The 20,067-nt window shown below is 37.8% G+C and overlaps 1 protein-coding gene across 1 annotated transcript; it reads left to right on the top strand.

Moving 5' to 3' along the window:
* Window positions 1-6: 6 nt before the first annotated feature.
* On the top strand, window positions 7-17,070 carry WDR75 (WD repeat domain 75). The gene is made up of 20 exons (XM_035899064.1): window positions 7-28; window positions 858-923; window positions 1,608-1,701; window positions 2,446-2,570; window positions 2,899-2,969; window positions 3,538-3,654; window positions 4,234-4,322; window positions 5,027-5,185; window positions 5,524-5,583; window positions 5,673-5,788; window positions 6,292-6,464; window positions 7,265-7,428; window positions 9,670-9,853; window positions 11,688-11,782; window positions 12,201-12,296; window positions 12,884-13,053; window positions 13,633-13,692; window positions 14,573-14,716; window positions 14,797-14,888; window positions 16,821-17,070. The coding sequence occupies exons 1-20, from the start codon at window positions 23-25 to the stop codon at window positions 17,026-17,028; spliced, it is 2,289 nt and encodes a 762-aa protein (XP_035754957.1). The 5' UTR covers window positions 7-22; the 3' UTR covers window positions 17,029-17,070.
* The last annotated feature ends 2,997 nt before the right edge of the window (window positions 17,071-20,067 follow it).

The raw sequence follows: 20,067 nt of genomic DNA, 5'->3' as shown, positions 1-20,067 counted from the left end.
CCAGCTCAACCCCCACAACCACATGCAGGTCTGGGGAGGGGAGGCGGGGGGGTGCGGTCTGTGGGCGGTGCTGCTGATGCCCCTTTCTTCACATTTATGTGCTTCTGCGGGGGCTGTCTCTGGTGTTGGCTGGAATTTGAGAGCGACCTGAAAGCAATTACAGCATTGTTGAGCTGATGTTTCTCTGAAATCTGCCTGGAAGATCATCATGTGAATTACACTCGTTGAGTGGAACAACAGCAAAATGGAAATGTTAGCAAAACTTCCTTTTATTATTGTCATTAAAGGGGGAAAAGAAGCATGTGAGAAAATCAGCAACATCAGCAACATTTGCTGTGGTTGGTGTTTACCCTTCTCTATCTGCTGATACGGATGCCGATTTAACTAAATCCCTCAGTTGCCCAGTGGCTCTTTGTCTACCTGCAGCGTGCCTTCCCTGTTCGCTGCTGCTCCTGCTCTGGTTCTCCGTTCGCTTGTGTTTTTCTCTGGTATATAAACAAGAGTTATTTGCCAAGGTGGACTGCATCTGCATATTATCTATGCAAAGTTCAATGCAAATGTTAATAGATGTTCACATAATGGATATCTGTGCGTATTCTGTTAGTCTCATGATTAAATGCAAATACCGGTTGTTTCTTTCACATTTCATCAAAATGTGTATTTCAAATCCAAATAATAGCATTGTATTTCATGTGCACTTTGTTTGAAGGCATCAGGGAGCTGGTCTGTCCCCTGTATTTCTCATGATTCAGCCACTCAGAATCACAGTCCTTCAACTTTTTAGTTGTGTTTTTATGTAACAGCTGGCTTTGATATATTACTTTAACTTACATAAGTATTTTTTTTTTTCCCCTCAGCTATATTCTTCCTCTCTTGATGGCAGCATTAAGCTATGGGACTTCATGGACGGGATTCCCATTAAAGTATGTTGAATTATTCCTGTTGAGCACATGTCAAAATTGTTCTTGACATGTTGATAGTAAAATAAGGATTTCAGCAGCAATTACTACAAATGGTCACAAATCAGTCCGAGATGTGTTTTTTTGCCACTAACACAGCTTGAAAGCCATTGATTTATGGCAGTACTAGAATGTGGCAATTGAGGTGAAATTCATGGTGATGCAGAAACGTTTTGGGAAAAAGATGGGACACGTACTGACATACTAACTTTGCTACTTGCTGCAGTCCAGAGTCCAGTGTAGCTCTTGGGAAGCGTGCTGCAGTTTGTGATATGCCAATAGGCAGTGATATGATGGCTTGGAAATGTGGGCTGCTAACTGTCCTGTTGCTCCTGTTTTCTGCTAAGTAGAGGCACTTCCCTACAGGTGGGCCTTCTGCTTTCTATTAGGGGTAAGGTACCTTCAGGTTTTTCAGGAAATCTGATATCTCATATTTTATTAGTACTGTTTTAACATTTATATTAGTCCTTGACAGAATGAAGGTCTTTTTATTTGTCTCAGAATTGAGAATTTTAATTAATATAGCAAGGTTTCTTTAAAGTACCTATGCTTCCCTCATTGTAAAAACTTAGCATTATTCACTGTTGAAAACTGTATGCACAAGCATAATAATTGTTAACCTCCTCTTTTTTTTTTTTTTTTCTTCAGACTTTTGCTGTAGGATCCAAACTCCTGGCACTGTACGCGCTTGCTAGTTCTGAGGACTCGGTGTTTGTTGTAATTCCAAAAAGTGGTGAAAGAGGTACAGTACAATTAGCATCATCTTTGTCATCTAAGTCATTCTATGTTTAAACTGCTATCATGTCAGTGAACAGAATGCTGCAAGAACATGCTTTGATATATTGATTTTGAAAATATTTCTTAAATCCTATGACAGGTGTCTGCAGTCCTGCATTTTGTACCTTTTTTCTGTTTTCATTCTATGGCATCTATTTTTTAATATTTTTCTAGAAAAGTGCCTGTCTTCACTTTTGAAATATGTACTGCCTGTGTCTGATGTTGTAGGCGCAATAAATCTTTAAGCGTTGCTTACCATGATGCAGGGTATGCTACAGTATTTGAGACTATCCTTCTACTTTAAGCAGTATTGACATAAATAGACTTGTCCTATTTAACAGTATGTCTAGATTTTTTTTTGCATAGAATTTTGTCTGAAATAGCAATATAGTAAAAGTAAGGTCAAGCTATATTTATACAAATGTCACTTTGGAGCAAGAGCAAACACTATGCAACTTTGCTTGGTTTCTGCTTACAGTTGCACTGGTATCCTCCATCTAGTCCTCAATCTTCAATACTATTGCTTGATTCAAAATATTTGAAACAATTATTTTTTGAAAGGTCTTACAAACTTTTTAAAACTTTTAAAAAATATTGGAAGGCATTAACATGTTAGTTTTAAGGTAGAAGGGGTTTAAATCTCCTCTGTAAGGGGCGTACATAAACTTGTTCATAAAATCCTTTTGATAACAGATTTTTCTTTGGTCAGATACATTCCAGCTGGTCTCAGTTAAGCTGACAAAAGCAGCAGGCCAAGATTTGGAAGCCAAGGAACTGTCAGTGGTTTTGGATGGTGTGGATGCCTCACCGAAGCGTATTGCATTTGGAAGAGAAGTATATTCACCTTTTAGGGTTTTTTTTCTTCTGTTCAGTGTTGGTTGATTGGGGGTTTTTTTTCTTGTCAAATGCACGGTATGGTGCTTATGCATTTATACAAGCACAGCAGCACTGAAACAAAACTGAAGTTAAATGAATCTGTGTAAGACCTATGGTTTTTTTAATTAAAAAAAAAAGAAACAACGCTTATAATAGGAAAATACTTAACATCATCTTACATGTTATCTCCGATTTTAAGTACTTTGTAGTGAAGCATCATTTTTTTTCTTTCATATGTAAGAACATAATCTGTAAGTCCTAAGTTGTTGTTGTTTTACTGTAACAGGGTGAATATGTGGCAGCAGTGAAGGAGGTTAATCTCCAAGTTTATTTTTTTAAGCGGAAACAATTGAGTAGGTAAGAATGAAAATGTCAGGTATTGATTCAGTCTGATGTATCATAAATGTTTGTTAACTGGTGGTGCTGCACACATTATTTTATATTTGTCAGCAACCATTCGGTTTTATGCTGGAGGGGATGTAGTCAGTATATAAGAAGCTTCCCATAGAGGCAGGCAGTGAGGTGCTGCAGTTGCATTGGTACTTATCTTTTCAGCTCAGGCATGTAATTTTTTCAGGTAAATGCTTAGGCTGATGCTGGACTGAAACAAGTGGCATAGCTTGGTCAGGGCCAGAACAGGGGAAGGGGGAGGAAGGTGGGGTGGAAGGAAAGAGAGAGAGAGAGAGAGAAAGAAGGAAAAATCTTTCAGCTTGATCGAAGGCAAAGAACTAATGACATAAAAGAGAAAAATAAGTCTGTCGCTTTTTGGAGGGTGCGTGTAACTACAACAACTTGGAGATGTTTAATTCTGCTAGTCAGAATTATTTTTAAGTGCAGTAGCTGATCTTTTGAAGCTTTGTTTAAAAAAAAAACAACCAACAAAAACCAAGTAATATAATTAAAATTACTTTCTTAACTCTTGAAGGTTTTCTGTAAGTGCAGTGAAGACAAAAAGTGGAAACAATCACTTCACTTGCATAGCATGCCATCCTACGGAGGACTGTATTGCAACTGGCCACGCTGATGGAAAGATTCGCCTCTGGTATGCACATTTTGATTCAACTGTGTCCCCCATAAACTGATGTGACCATAGGAATTAAGTGAAACCTGAGAAAAGCAGTCTAATTAGCATTGCCATTTTCAGAAGCCATAATGAGCAAAGAATGGCAAGCCCTGTGAACTTGCAGTACTGACGCTGCCTTCAGCGTACAGCTTCAGTTTAATGTCAAATGGGAAAATATTCCTGTTAAGATATGCTCCACGAATCTAAACTATTTGAAAAAGGTAACACAGGAGCAGCTGAAACAACTCTTTAGGGGCAAGTAGAGTCCTAGGAGAGCACAGTAGTGGAATTGTGTGGTTAAGAACAATATGCTTGCCAAGTTGCTCTATAGTGCTGAGTTGCTCAGCATGTGTCCAAGATGCATGGTGTGCATCAGGAAGGTGCTGAAAAACAGCTAGCATGGTTCCTTCCCTCCCTTTGTCTCACTTGAGCATACAAGAAACTGTAGTCTAGAAGTTAGAGGAGAGGATGGTATACTTGAATCAATTCAATGTTTCTTTTCATTTGCTCTGTTATTGATGTTCTGCTTAAAGAACTGTTCTGTTCCTCCACACATAGGAGGAATTTCTGCCACAAGAAAGAGTACACATTTTCCACACTGCACTGGCATCATGATGCTGTCATGGATCTAGCTTTTTCTATGGAGGGTGAGTAAAAAAAACAAAGTAACTTCTAGAATTTTAAGTACGTCCAGAAAGAATCTGAAATAAAAATGGAAGTAGTTGTTATTTTTTATATATTTTGATTGGCATTCATAATGTCAAATGTCTACCTTCTGTGGTAGAATGTAAAATCTAACCCCTCCTTTTATCTCTTTTCCTCCACCTCTGCTCCTCCCCCCCCTCTTTTTTTTCATCAGTAATAGTGATGAGTTCTGGCCAGAGTCTTACCGGCATCCGAATAAAACAAGTCAGTCTTGTCAGAGCTGAAACCTAGTGGCAAAAATACAACTAACCTTTATCTGAATTGTGTGATCTGAAGTATTGTCCTTGGGATATTTCTTACTGCAAAGTACTTCTGATTAGAAGGAGAAAAAATCAGCTATATTCTAACACAAATACTCAGCTGATTGAGAAAGTAATGGGATCTACTACTCCCAAAGTGTAAATTTTACTGCAGGTGCAAATTCTTGTTACTTATTCCAGTTTTCTCTAGCAATTTAATGTGGGATAATGAGAAACATAGCTATGTGTATCGCCCAGGCTAGCTATAAGGAATAACTGATTTGTATGTGACAGTTTTTGAGAAACCTATGTTTGTCTGTCATTGTAAACATGTATGCTGATGATTTTTTTTTTTTAATTTTTTTTTTTTTTCAAAACCTGTAACTGCATTTTTATTACCGGGAAAGGAACCAGCTTGCTGAGTGGTGGAGTTGAATCTGTTCTAGTTCTGTGGCACAATGAATCACACTGTCAGAAGGATTTCCTTCCTCGTTTGGGATCTGCTATTGAGTACATCTCCATGTCACCTGATGGTGCACTCTGTTGTACCTTGCATACAGACAACAGTAAGCCAAAACATAATTTAAGTATCACTTAATGCAAAATGGAATGCAAATCTGTATGAGCTTTATTTTAATTTCAGATTAATTAATAGATATTACGTAAAAGTTCAATATCGATCTGAAAGAACAGACTGAAGTTATCTTTTGCTCTTTCATCTGTTCTGTGAATTTGTCTGATGACTGCTGTAACCTGGCTTTCCACCTTGGTGTAAGGGGTGTCATAAATTGAGAAAAGATACATTTATAGGATTAAGTACAGTTGGTTAAGGTCCCTTCCCCACCATGAGATGTGGTTATGTTGCAGAAGCCTTCTGCATGACTTTATCTGCTTTTCCTTTCAGGAATTACAATAATCAACAGCAACCTAAGATTTTCCAAAAGTATTCAAGGGCTAATCAAAAGTAAGTGCAATAAATTTTATCTTCCATGTAGAGGGCAGAATGTGTCGTTTCCCGTCTTGGGTCATTTGTCATTTTACACTTGTTTCCAGGTACGGATGTCAAAACTGGTCTAGTGGTTGACCCTAGAACCAAAGCTTTGGTCCTGAATGGAGAGCCTGGCCACTTGCAGTTCTATTGTCTCCAAAGTGACCAACAGCTATTCAGTGTAAGTTGATGGGCTTGTACTAAAACTTTGATCTTGCTATGTTATGCATTGGAATTTATTTGAAGACTTAATATGGCAAACAGGAAAAAAGCCAGCAGCTGTACCGTGAGACTGGATTCTAAGATCAGATGGTTTTAGCTTTGTCGCAAACTTGTTAAGCATAGCTAAATGTTGACAGGTGAATAAATACTTCAAAACAGTGTGCTGTTCCTGTTAAATGTCAAAAATTTCTAGGTAAAATCCCTCTAAAATATATATATATAATTTTTTTTTCCTTTCCTACACTTAGCCTTACTGGGGAATTTATACACCCTAATTATGCTTTCCCCACATCTTTTTTTTTTTTTTTTTTTTTTTTTTTTTTTTTTTTTTTTTTTTTATACTACAGTCTGGTCAGTTCTAATTGATGCTTTCAGAACATCTTTTCTCCATGGTTTTATGAATGATATCTCTAAATCTACACTTGAATTCTGAAACTTAATTTTGGTCTTGTTGTTTTGCAGTTGGATATTCTGCAACGACAATACATTCATCAGGCAGGTTTAAACCAAGCTGACTTGGTAAAAGTTGCGTTTAGTGCACAAGGCAAGTGGTTAGCAACAGTAGAAGAGAGAGAAGAAGTAACTGACCCTGAGTTACAGTTGAAGCTGTGGTTCTATGATGAGGAAACACAAAGGTAATGATAATAGAGCTGGCCTTCTAGGTGTCAAAATCTAAAGCATCGCACAAATATCTACACAGGCTTTGTCTTGCAAAGGCAGAGTTTTTCCAGATCAGCTAATAAAATTCTGGGGAAGACCCTAGGGAGAGTTTACCACACATGCCACAATGCATCTGAAGCAATGCACAGAGTTGAAGTAAATACAGATTGGAAATAATTGCTCTGAATCTAATTCAATTCCATTAATCAGACAGGCTATTTTAACCATGGGACTTAAATTCATGTATTTATTTGGTATTAAAAATCATGGACTTGATGGAATGGTTCTATAGCTTGTTTAGTTTTCCCACCTCTGTCTAATCCATCATTAATTTATAGACCTTCTAGGGTACAGAAGATTATGACTTTATTGTTGGTTTTTTTCTTTAGCCAACATATGCATCTGGTTCATACGCTTTCCCTGATTTTCTTATTTACCAAAACCAAAAAAAATTATTTTTACTATAAATTGCTATTTTCTTAAGGAAGAAACAAAGCAAAATAAAGCTGATCTGTGTAGTAGCTATTGACTGGTTGTTTAAATACTGGAAAGACTGCCCAGAGTTCAGGCTGAGTATTTGAGTGATGCTTTTTTATTAGTATGGAAGTCATTAGAGAAATGCAATCTGTAAATGCAATACTATTTAGCTATGTAATTAGACAGAAGTTTCTTTGATTCCCCTTCTTCCTACCCCTTCCAGAATCATCTTAGACTGAAATCTTCCACAAGTTCAAAGTGAAATAAAATGGCAAGCTTCTGTTCTCTTTTCCTATAGTTTTAAGCTGAATACTAGAATAAATATGCCCCATGAGGACCACATAACAGACATGTGCTTTCGTGACATGGAGGAATTAGAAGATGACTCTCTGATACTGGTAACAGCTGGCAGAGATTGTGTGTTTAAAGTCTGGGTGATGGTAGAAGACACTGATCCAGAGGGTAAGTATGGTCAAAATGCAATTTACTTTTACTTGTCTACCTTGTAACATCCTATAGAAATTCTGACCCTAACTTCACCCCTTCAGAACTGGGCCTCGAGTCCCATGCATTTATCTGTTTCTGCTGGTGCATGGGGTATTGTGTTCTCCTGAGCCTCCTCTATGATAGACTTCTCCCACATTTTGCAGTATTACGGATTGATATGGAGGTTCCTGAAATAGCAGAGACCTTGCTGAGCCTGCTGCAGAAGGGAAAGGCAACCTGTGTTGACTTGTTTAAAGGATTGTTTGTGGTAATGATTTTCCCATGCTGGGAAAATGGATCTTTGTCATTCCTCTGGGCAGTCTTTTTATTTGACACTTAACAGTTAAAGGAGCAGGATTCAGAAATGCGTTATTCTGTTCTAGTTGACTTAGTGTAAAATAATAGCACTTTGCCATTCTGCAGCTCCACCACTTCAGAGTTCATTTTTCAAACATCCTTCCTTCCCATTAGATATTTGAATGTCCTAGAATGGATATTTAGGATCCACTTCCAAGATGCTTAAGTAACCAAATTTCATCTCTCAAAGTGCATGCTGATATTCACTTGTTTCAAACAGAACATCTGAGGGATGCGTATTAACCCGGTGTGCCTTTGGATGCGAAATACAAAAGATTTCCCGCTTCTTAATTTCCTTTTACTTAAATGTATTATGTTGCCAGGCACATTTAAGTGAGCTGGAACTTTCCTGCTACTTCGGTGTCATTATCTTTTCATGTTCCCAGATAGATGTGGTAGTGGTCTGGCTGAACTGCTTGCAGTTTAGTAACATGTTTCTGTTTCCATGGGCTGGTGAGAACATGGTCAAAAGTACTTTTCAACTAAGAAGGTTTCCATTTGGCAAACTTACTTTGCCAAACTGACTTTCTCTTTCCAAGCTGTTTGCTCCTCAACAGTGGCTTCTCATGAGAAGAAACACAAAAGCTTGTAGTCACTTACTAGGACTTATGCATATCTTTACTTAATAGCAACTCCCTCGATGGTATCTGAAAGAGGGGTTTTTTCTTGTTTCTTTTTTGATTGTAAATTAGTCTAAGCCTAGATTATATCTTGGCTTAATGAGCAGATACTTTGTAAAGTGTGGGCTGGGGATGAAACCTAATGGGGTCTGTTTCCTTCAGCAAGATAGTTTTGTATCTGCTGACTGGCCTCATCAGGGTTTTCTTTCTGTGTTACTTTTTTGTTTGGTTGGTTTTTAAGTGACTATACAGAGTTACACAGTTCTTTTTCATGGCATGTGTAAAAGTGCAAATTAGTCTGGACTTCTGTGGTGTATTTGCCCAGGGGCGGCAGGATAGGAATGCCCAGGTGGAAAGACTCAATGTGCTGCAGGCTTCTGTGCAGCAAATATTAATAAACTAATCAGTTCATATGTAGAATACACTCTGGCACGTTTTTATTTGCAGCAGATCTCTCACTGTGCCTGTAGATGGTGCCATGCAGTTTAAAGTAGTTGAATTGTTTCTGGCTTTTTTTACAGGCAGTTCTTTTAATCATCAACTTGTAGCCATTATATAAAGGATGTCTTAGCATAGGGTGAACTTATTTTCCTTTCTTTCCTCATCCTACTCGTATGTTTCAAAAGCACACTGTATGAACGTGTTTATACTGGGAAATGTATGTTATGTGGTAAGTACATCACTTTCCTTCTGTTTATTTTATGGCAGTTATCAACAATGGGAAAGGTATCCCAGCTGAATGGATTGGCAGGTTAACCAAGACAAGGAAGCATGCTGATGGGTCACTTTGTGATCCTCAAACTTCATGTAAATGAACCATGAGCTGCTTTGGATTGAAATGTGTTCAAATTTTTAGTAATGCTCGTGTTCTTGCTGCAGTTTTAAAATAATAGTATATTTCAGAACACTAAATGTTGAATCTACTTCAGTATCTTTTTTTTCTTTTATCTGACATTTGCCTATTTGAGAGTACAGTTAATGTAGTGGGAAAAGTGAACATGAATATTGTACCATGTCAGTCTCAGGATTCCCTGTTCAGATGCAAAACTGAGGACAAATGGAAAACCTACTAGATGTTTCTTGCACTAGAATAGGACAGATTCTCTGTACCCCTTAAAAATGTAAGCCTTCTGAAACAGGCTCAAGAGCAAGAGAGTTTTGTTTTGCAGCCCTAATACTTGAATTCTTTTTTCTTCACGTATAGACTTACTTAATTAACTAGCTTTTTTATTCAATGCAGCACAGCAAAGTGTGAGCTGGAGCTGTGACTTTGTAGGCAGCTACCACAACTACCAAGCTACTAACTGCTGTTTCTCAGAAGATGGCTCTTTGCTTGCTGTTAGCTTTGAAGAAACTGTCACCGTATGGGATTCAGTTACTTGGGATCTTAAGTGTACATTTTGCCACCCACCTGGAAAAATAAGGTATGTTTTTAATCTGGCTTTTTATGGCTTGCTTGAATGCTTGGAACAGAAAGAATCAATTCATTGTAGTCCAAGACCTCATATATGTTCATATAAACATTGAATTAAACAGTCTTAAGCTCACTTACAGAAAAGACTCTAAAATGGCTCTTAGGTGGCTGGGAACTTACTGTTAATAAGATCAGTCTTTGCAGTTTCATCTTCTTCCTTGCTTATGATTCCCGTACCTCCCATACTCAAATATGTATCATTGGGCACACAGTAGCGTGTTAATAGCCCTTCTCTTTTCCTCATTAATCTAGGACGAATCAAAGTACTGAAAAAGTATAAATTTAAGAAGTTTGTGCTTTTTGCATGTACACATGCGTACAAATAGAAATTATATCAATAAACCATAAAGCCATATCAACCTTATTATCTGCATTATAAAAGACATATCTTGATCCTTGCTGACCTCTGTTGGAAAAAAGCATATTTGCCTGGTAGACTACCCCAGCATGCTTCATTATGTACTGCCATCCTGAAGGTCTAGATACCATTCTGTTGTGTAAGGATAACGAGGATTGGCATAGGTTAATGGTAGAGAGAAAAGATAGAGACTCAAAGAATAGGACAGCCTTAATATTGAGCTTACTGGACTGTGCAGATATACAGCAGTTTCTGATCCAAATAAAGTATCATTTTTCTCATTATAGTCTTGGGAAAAACAGGGCAATAGCTGACCTTGCTGGTTCATCTACTTAAAACTCTGTGCCAGATCTCTGTATCTAAACAATTTCAGAAACAGGAAGATGCTACAAACCTACTGTAGCATTCTCTTTCAGTGCCAAGGATTTTCTAACTGCTTCTCAAACTGGCTTCTCAAAGTCATTACTGCAGTAACGTTTGTAGAAAGATATAGAGATTTCTTGCTTCCATCTTTTTGTGTTGAAGTTTGTAAGCTTTTCTTTTGTGTGATCAAGTCCATTTTATTTATATTGGTCCTCTAAGATTAGAAATTGAGAAACATGATTCTAAAACTGGTCTGCAGAAAAATCGTAGGAGGCATGTCAGCCACATCCTTGCTGTATCTGTGGAGAACACTTCTCTTGACAGTTTGGCATGGTGGCAAGCTTTTCCCAGGCAGCTGTTTCTTTTGTAGCCCTTACTATATGCCATAGTAAAAGAAAACAAGTTACTCTAGGACTATATGACCTCTAAAGGTCTCTTCCAACCCAAAGCATTCTATTGATTCTATATTAATTGCATAACTTCAAAGGGCTATGTTTTAATATAAATATGTTTAATATAATACATTATTATTATTATTATATGTCCCTTACTAGCTTTTTTGAAAACATTCTATAGCATTAGAAATCTGTTCTGTTATTCTCAAACAAGAGAATGAGAAGTTAAAGTGAAAACAAATCACACCCTTCCTTCAGTCGGAGCAGCCTATAATAATAATCTATTTTTTTATTACTCTTCTCTTTCTAGTGATTAGAGCAATAGTAGGAATTCTTTAAATATGGAATTTATTTTCCAGTCCCAATGTGAACACTTACTAGTACTTATGGGTTTGTAACTTAATTAAGAGCTTAAAATCACTTGTTGAAATGGGAACATTGTAGGAACATGTAATCCTTATAGATTTATGCATACTTTTAAATCTCCCAGACCTATTTGGCTGTTGTGCATGAAGTCATGTCACTAGAGGTGAAAGCAAAAATCCCTTGATTTAAATATCAGAATTAAACCTTAACTGAATGTTTTTTGACTTGTGAATCATTACTACATAGAGAAACAAAAATGCAACCTGAAGGTCATTAACTTGTTTTGACTTTTACTTCTGTAGGAACATCTGCTTTGGGAGACTAACGTGTTCCAAGTACCTTATTGGTGCCACTGATTATGGCTTTCTATGTTGCTGGAACCTGCTCAGTTGTACATGTAAGATCAGCTTAAATGTATACTAAAGTGGTAACATTTAACACTTGAATTTGCTATGAAACCTTAAAATAATTCTAGTTTGTTTCCAGACTGATCCACAAGAAAATATATTATGGAAATGTAATGGTTTTCATACTTCAGTCAAGACAGTATCCTGTCCAGCATGCGTGTGCATTATGTTCATAGTAAATTCTAAGAAGATTGTTAATGCAATAACAGCTAGTATTTTCTGTATTTGTAGAAGCTGTTGATAATATTTGTGTATTTTTATCCATCTGGGAATAAGTGAAGTTGCATGCCTCTTCCAGAGGTTAAGGCCCTGCCTGTCGTTCCCGTTTGACCTTTTGTTTGGCAAAGTAGTGGGATAGAACTGAATGCCGCCTTTTCATGTCTGGCTGTTGCTATGTTTGCTTTTCAGTGGAATGGAGTGCCCACCTCAACATCTTAGTTCTGCAACCTGATCCCCTTTCAGAATATATTGCTGCTGTCTCATGGCTCTCAAAAGAGTCCAGCTGTAAGTACAAAGGCTTCTTTGACAAGTAATAGCGGAATTTAAAACTCTGAAAGCATAATTTCTAGAAAAGGTTTGCTTAGAATTCAGCCCCATGAAATCCGTAAGACAAACTTGAGTCTGTCTTTGCACCCGTAGAAAGCTGAGCAGTGTCTGACAGCAGCAGTCGAGTAAAGCATGTTGGTTCCCCATCTCTTCTTCCAACAGTTAGGTTGTGGTACAGGATATAGTGAGGATTAACCATGTTCTCTGGGTGAGGGTCCTGAATGTTCTTGACCCTCTTCTGTAAATGCAAAACTGTGGTTGAACTGTACAGCTATGTTTTAGAGCTTTGACTGAATTATGATTGCTTTTCCTAGAGCTACTGTTGTACAGACAAGTTAATTTCCAAGTATGTTCTCTGGATTGGTATATTGTGAAAGGTGCCTTCTGTTATGCAGTAAGGTTATCCAGTTATAATTCCTACAAGTTAGTGCTTAAAGGCAATCCTGTCCAGCCCTTACTGGCTATGATACACAGAGCTGCTTTGACAGCTATTCAGGAAGGTAAGAATTTCATGATTTAAAGAGAAGATATTCTTGGTTTTGCAGTGTTTGTGTTTAAACCAAATGAGCCACGGCCAATCTATATCCAGAGAAACCTTTGTAAAGAAAAGATCCAGCTTGCTGCCTTCGTTCCAAGAGATGAACCTGAAACGATTGGCTCAGAAAAATACCTTTGGCTAAGAAGATCCCAACTATTTTTTCTTACTGATACGCAAGTAAGAAATAGTGATTGGCAGGTGGTTCCTGGGAAAATCGTATTTTCCTGAATGTGGATTTATATGAATTCAGAGTTCTGTTGAGTGTGAGAGTGTGTGTTTGTGATTTCAAGGAAATGTAAACTATGCTTTGTGCTTTATTCAAAACTTTCAACTGCCAAAACAGCTTAAGTTCAAAACTGGTTATTTACTGGTTCTCTACTGCTGATAGCTTCTGCTGCCTTATTCGTACAAGAAACTAGATAATTTGGGAACATTGCCTGTGCTGTTTAACTTAACCACCTAGAAGCTATATTATTGCCGATTATAAAAATGTTTCATACGATACTCAGTTTTCCCTGTAATATGTGGGTGGGTGGTTTTCCTGTTTGTTTTCCCAAAAAGTCCATATAAAGCCTCTAGGTCCATTCCCGCTTTCTTTCAGTTTCTTTATAAAATAAAGAGGAATTGATGTGTTTGCCTCTTCCACTTGACTGACAAAAGCTTTTGGGCCAGTCAGAAGCTTCTGTAGGCAAGGTATGGGAATATGGAAAGCAAGCTTCACATACTGTAACTCTGCTACATCATTCTGTATTTTAGGAGCTAATGACGCTTAGCACAAAGTCTCTAGAAGAAAGGCTCACGCCATCAAGCCAACAGGTACCTCTTAAAGGAATTCTGGCAAAAAAACATGATACTTTTCTACACAAATGAAGCAAAAACACTTAATGTTTGAATAAGCTTTTTCCTTATCTTGGTTTCTTTAACACTTGGAACCTTGAGTGTGGCCTGAACTGTGCTTTCTGGTGAGGATGAACAGTTATCAGTCAATTGTGGCTTATCAGTGAGAACAAACTTCAGAATTACATTCCAGGATGTACTTCTGTGGAGGTGTACTCTGGGAAATTCAGTCTTAAATTCATGTTGAAGAAGCGTTTCATACTCACTGAATAGAATAAAACAGTAGCCCTTTATTGATTTATTCGTTAGATAAAATAGATCAAAGTAGAAGTTAATATCTTTCTAATACAAAATCCAATGGGAATGTGGTTATAAGCAATCAGTTTCTTTGGAGGGTGGGGGAATAATTCAGTACTCAGATTAAGGTACATTGATCTAGGAAAACGCCAGAAGGGAAGTTGCCATGTTTTGCTTCCAGTTGCATAATTAAATCACTGAGCAGACGATGCTGGGGTATAAATGATCTTTTAATCGTAAGTGGAATCTGAAAGCCATATTTAGTTTTTTCTGGCACATGTACCAACTTCCATATTTGGAAGTTAATTGGTACATCAACCAACTAAAATCTGGTGTCCTTGAATCCGGATCCAGATCCTGGAGAGTTTTATTACCTCTCTGTAGGATTCTATCAGGATGTCTGATGGAGAATGAGTATGAAGAGCCATATGGCTCAGTTGAGTTAAATTTGAGTGTAGAGATTTGTCATCTAGGTTGATTCTGAATTTTGGTAACTCGAAATGAAGATGGAATTTAGATTCGTGACACTAAAATTCTACTTAAAACTTTCACCTTTTTCAAGCTGGCAGTAGAAGAAAGTCTTCCTGTGACCCCGTTTAGCTTGCTATTGGGAAAGCACAGACGTCAGCAGTCACAAGAGGATATAGACCTTGGAAAATTAGTTGTTTGTAATAAGCATGAGCAAGACTCACCTGCCGTCAAAGAGGTAGGAGTAATTACAGTAAGTGTACAAACAAAATCATAACAAACAAAAGCATTCATAAAGCTTCTGGTTTATCTTTTCAGCTTCTGCACACTCCAGCACATGTTTTGCCATCTGCTTCCTTCCTCTGTCCTATATTTATTAATTCCTTGCTCATCTCCAAAGAGAATAAAAGGTAAGACAAATTGAAGAACTTTTCTTAGTTATTGACGTTATTTTAAATTATGTGCATCTTTGTTTAAAGTGTAAAAGCAGTTTTCCAACACTCTGCATTCTTCTATTGACATAAGTTAGTAGAACACTGTTGTGGCGAGATTTTTTAAAACTACTCAGATTTTGGGAGATAGGTGGACTGGCTGTTTAGTCTGTTGGCTCTATTGTTGCTGTTATTTTTGCAGTTGTTTGGCCAAATGTGCTCATAGGCAAAACATTGCCTTTGGTACTCAAATGTTTTTTATGAATTTAACTTCATTCCAGGGTTTTAATGGTTTTAGTAGTATTTTTGGATAATGTCAGCTTCTCAACTTTATTTGATACTATGATGATTTCCTGCATAATTCTTGGTTTAGGTTTCTAGATATGCCAAGAAGTTAGTCCATAGGTTTAATCTTAACAGTTTGTTTAGAACTCAAATCTTATTCCTAATTAAGCTACAAAACCTGTATACTGTGAACACAGTCAGCTAAGCTTGTCTTACAGTGCATTAGTCCCAATTTAATGGAGTAATTTGATAGGTACTTAAAATGTATTGTACCTTGCTCCTCTGAGATTGAAGTACACTTCTGGAAAATGAATGCAGGCACAGGGGTTATGACTGTAGTCTTGTACTAGGATTAATACCTCGCTAATTAAATGCTTGCATTTTTTTGTGCAATCTAATCTTTAAAGTGATATATGAAACTGCCAAGCCAGAGATGAAAATGTGTCATTGGTATCAGCTGCTGTTCTGAATTTGCAAAGACCGGGGAGAGGATGGTTTGCACTGCCAGCGTTTACCCAGAAAAAAACCAGCCGTTTGAGTAGTTTTCGCATGTGCATTGTATTCTGCCGTAGCAGTGCTTCTGCTACGTTGTGTTGGCCAGTGTTGCTAGCTTCCTTACTGGATGACACAAGTAAAAGCTGGGTTTTGCCACATCAGCAAAACACTGGCAAAAATCTAAATCAAGGAATATATAGAAACTTGTATGTAGTTTCAGTGCTGAAGAATTTGAGTTCAGTGGCCTGTGTAAATATTTGAACATGTAGAGTTTGTACTTTGACACAGGTAATTAGTATGACTGTGCATTTAAAGTTACATATAAGGGCTGTAGGATTGGGCTCTTGAAGAATGACAAGAATATGTAACTATAGATTAACTTATTTTCCTTGGCAGTATAATATTAATGTATTCTACATGTTTCACCATTTACATTTTGGGACTGATAAATAGTTTGTATTCAAACAAATGATTTTTAGGAGACCAGTGCTGTTCTGCTGTGCAGGTCATTCTAAATGAGATCCAAAATATTTATACAACAGACATTTGAATTAATAATATTAATTACCACATTGTAAATGGTAACTAAATGCTTTCTACTTCAGCACAAGTTTAACTCTTGAAGTCAGAAAGGAGCAGCCACTTTAAGCACCTCGCTATGCTTAAAAATTTCCCCAACAAACCTTTTTTTCCTTTTCTAGTAACACTCTAGGTATTGTAGCAATTTTTAAGACTAAGTGACCTTTTTCAGATATAAAAGAATGGCCTTCTTTGAATATTGTCTCATCTACAAGCATATCCAATGTTTCTAGTCTTGTAGGAGTGTGAGATTATGACTTGTTAGATAATGCTGATTTGCCTGTCCTGACATTATGTATTATATTTGGAGAAAGAAAAATACTTTGTTTGATGTTTACTTAAGAGGACAGCTCTTTGAAAAATGGCTAGTAATTGAGATGGCAGGAAAAGTACAGTAGTTTGTAAGTAGCCCAATATTGAAAAAAAAATCTGATGTTTACTTAGTTATTTGTGTGATAACTTAACCTCTCTCATAGGATGTGATACTATAGTATGTGAAAGTACCCATTAATTTCACTAATTGGGTTGTTTCTAATGATCTTCGTCTTACAGTGCTGAAGAAGTTGCTGATGAAGTAGAAATGGAAAGTGAAAAAACAGAGGATGATTCAGATGAGGAAAGAGATGTTACAGAAATGGAACAAGGAGATACAAGTCCTGTGGAATTATTAGGAAAGATGACATGTAAACTGTCTAAATCCCAGGAAAAAGAGCTACGAAAAATAAGAAAAATGGACTACAGTTGGATATCAGCTTTCTAAACAGACTTGTGCTTTTTTATACTGTAAAATGAAGCTTTATGGATTAAACATTCTTCAAAAAAATCTCACAAGTCCTTTGGCCATAAATTTTAGCAGGCTCTACTTCCATAAGAAAGGAGAACTGAGGAGGGAGGGATTAAAGTTTTTAAAAGCTGGTTCTGTTCCTAGTTTATTACTGATCCTGTGTGACCTTTAGAAAATGTTTAACCTGTGGCTTTTTTCCCCTTGCAAATGTATTTAAAAGGCTAATAGCAAAATTGAGTTTGTTATCTGACTTGTGATCAGTGAGCAAAGTGACAGCTGAGCTGCTGGAAGTCTCCCCTACTGAGGCTGGGCTATTGGTGCCAAAGCAATGGCAGCAAACAGCTTCAGTCAATGAGACTGCTTAATTCAAGATCTGGTAGGGGAAGTCAGGATAGTTCTTAATAGGGGCCTGTACAGGTAAGTAGCAAGTCTCCTCAGAAGTTCCTCTAGCTGTCGAGACGATGATGAGTGGTTTAATATGCCTGATTCTGGAATGTAGATACCGACGCGTTTGCTGGTGTTTGTAGAGTATGGAGATTCTTAGGCATAGGGTACTTATGTGTATCAGAGCACAATAAAACCTTTCCAAATACCAAGAAAACTGCACCATGTAGAAGGGAAGGTGTCTTTTCTTGACAACCATCTTAGCGGGCCTCCCATGCATCAGCTATAGCTTCTCAACTGTATCACTCACCTATGCAATATCAGAACATACAGTTAGTTTGAAGTAGTAGATTTGGAGGCCTGAAAGTGAATACAGCCTCCTGTGGTGTTGCAGTATGAAGGCAAGTGGATGGAAACTGCACAGGTCACTAAAAGCTCTGAGGAAACAGGAATGATTTGAAGGAACTCTTGTCAGTGAAACCCATGCTCTCCCTACTTCACTACTTCCTTTGAAAACAAAGCGGAGGGCCCTTTCCTCCATCTCCTTGGAAGGCAAGGAGTGGCAAAACTTGGGCTTTTGGTGGGGGGGAGGTTGTTTTGTTTGCTTGGTTTTTTTTGTTTTGGTGGGGGGGGGTTGGGATTGTTTTAATTTTTTTCTGGGGGGGAATGGAATATCCTACAACAGGCAAAATCTATTGTTTCCATCCACGTATAGAAGACACTGAAATTGTCATCAAGGAAAGCAAGTCAGAGTGGTTTTGCTGGAAGGTTTACTTCTCACATTTTAAGATGAATGCAAATGTTCATTTGTAGTAAGCAGTGCTGATGCTTGACATCCTGGCAAGTCAACCCTCACTCACCTCTGTAATAAGCAGTTCACAGACTGAAAGCTGGAGCTGAATGTTGTTACATTACCTAGACTGTGACACAGCAGTGACTTCACCTGTAAATTCAGCAATCAGGTACTTTGTATGTTGGGGAGCATGGTATGGGTGGGGGGTGAGTACTCCCCTCTGAACTCATTTTTTTTTTTTAAGAGGACAAATAAACTAAAAGCCGCTTTTTAGCATGCTAGTAGCCAAGTTTTGCTATAGTGCATTTCTTACCATTTGCAGCCCCTCACAGAGGAGGGGTGGGTAGAGCTACAGCTGCAGCCACTCATCCTGCTCACAGGTGGACTGACCCCAGCTGAAGTCAGTCAGACCCAGACCCCCCCATCCACAGAAGCCTTAATCCCAAGAAATGGAAAAGCTGCCTTTTCGCCAGGCAGACTCTGTCCCCTGGAAGGACACAGGTTCAGTAAGGGTCAAGAGAAAGCTGGTGCCTCATGGTCCACGCAGCTCCTGCACTGCTGGGTCAGGAACAAGAACAATGACGTAATACCTTGCTGTCGACTATGGTATACAGATATGACTGCTCCCTGAACCTTGGCAAGCCCTGCTTGCCGGTTTTGATCTACCGAGCTTGTCCTTGCGGCAGCCGATACTGCTATTAGCAAGACCGTGTGAACTTTGTGTGTAATTGTCACAGGCAAGAAGCTTGCAGAAATAAAGAACCTTACATGCGTCTCTATATGCAGTAAATGAAGTAACACCTACCAAACAAAAATGCACACTGGAATAGGGACAGGGTGTTCATTTCAAAGCAGACAAAGACCACGTACTCCAGAACTCAGCGATCGTTTGTAAACAGCCACTGCGCTGAAAAGAACTATTAAAACCAAGTCTACCTGTAGGTCTGGGTGCTGGCTGAATCAAAGTAAAAAAGTAGTTTAAAACTCATCATTGTAGAAAAGTGGAAAAAGTAGTGCACTTTTTTGTTTTGTAAATTTGCAGTCATATAGATGTCAAAACATTAACATGGGGAATATAAACACTTTCATTGACATTGCATAAAGAGCCTTACTTGGAATTTGTTTCATGCAGGTTAGACTGAACTGTCCAATGATAATGCATTGCATGCTTTTTGTATTTCCTTCTAATCAGACATAAATGTGAAAAATACATAATTTATTGTTGCAGTTTCAGACTCAACTGGCTAGGGTTAACTTAGTTACTTGGCAGCAGCCAGCTTCTGCAGCTCCTCATACAATAGAGTTACATACCATAGCTCTTCAGACTATTTATTACTTACAGCTGTGAGGCACATTTTCTTCTATAATAGATTACTTACATAGGACTAATGTTACTACAAATTTTAAGGCGAGTTTTTCATATTTTAGGCATTTTTGGTTTGTTGTTTATAGGCCTTGGTACGAGAGAAAAAGAATATATTTTAAAACCTGTAAAGGTTTTTCAAAATTGGTTTGCCTGGAAGTTCAGCTATTTTTTATTTCTAGCTCCCAAATTTACAGGAAGAGGAGGAGGAAAACACAATAGCACTGTCATAACTACAGCCAGTTTTCTGGTTTTGTATTTTTCTCCCTTTTTATAACAGCTGTTTAGATAACCTTCTGGCATACGTAGCTGAAAAGAAAAATCACAGCTCCCCAAATATTATGCAATTTTTATTTCCATCCCTCTTATCTACAGATCTAGAACGGGTACAGCCTTTGCAGAACCTTGGACCCAATGGATTTTTCCCTAAATGAAAAGTTTCAGCAGAACAAATAGGGAAAATGTGTTAAGACTG

Source organism: Egretta garzetta, unplaced genomic scaffold, assembly GCF_000687185.1.
Source record: "Egretta garzetta isolate BGI_Z169 unplaced genomic scaffold, ASM68718v1 scaffold297, whole genome shotgun sequence".
NCBI classification, from domain to species: domain Eukaryota; kingdom Metazoa; phylum Chordata; class Aves; order Pelecaniformes; family Ardeidae; genus Egretta; species Egretta garzetta.
Note: the sequence above shows the minus strand (reverse complement) of the source record. Positions and strands in the feature narration are given on the sequence as shown.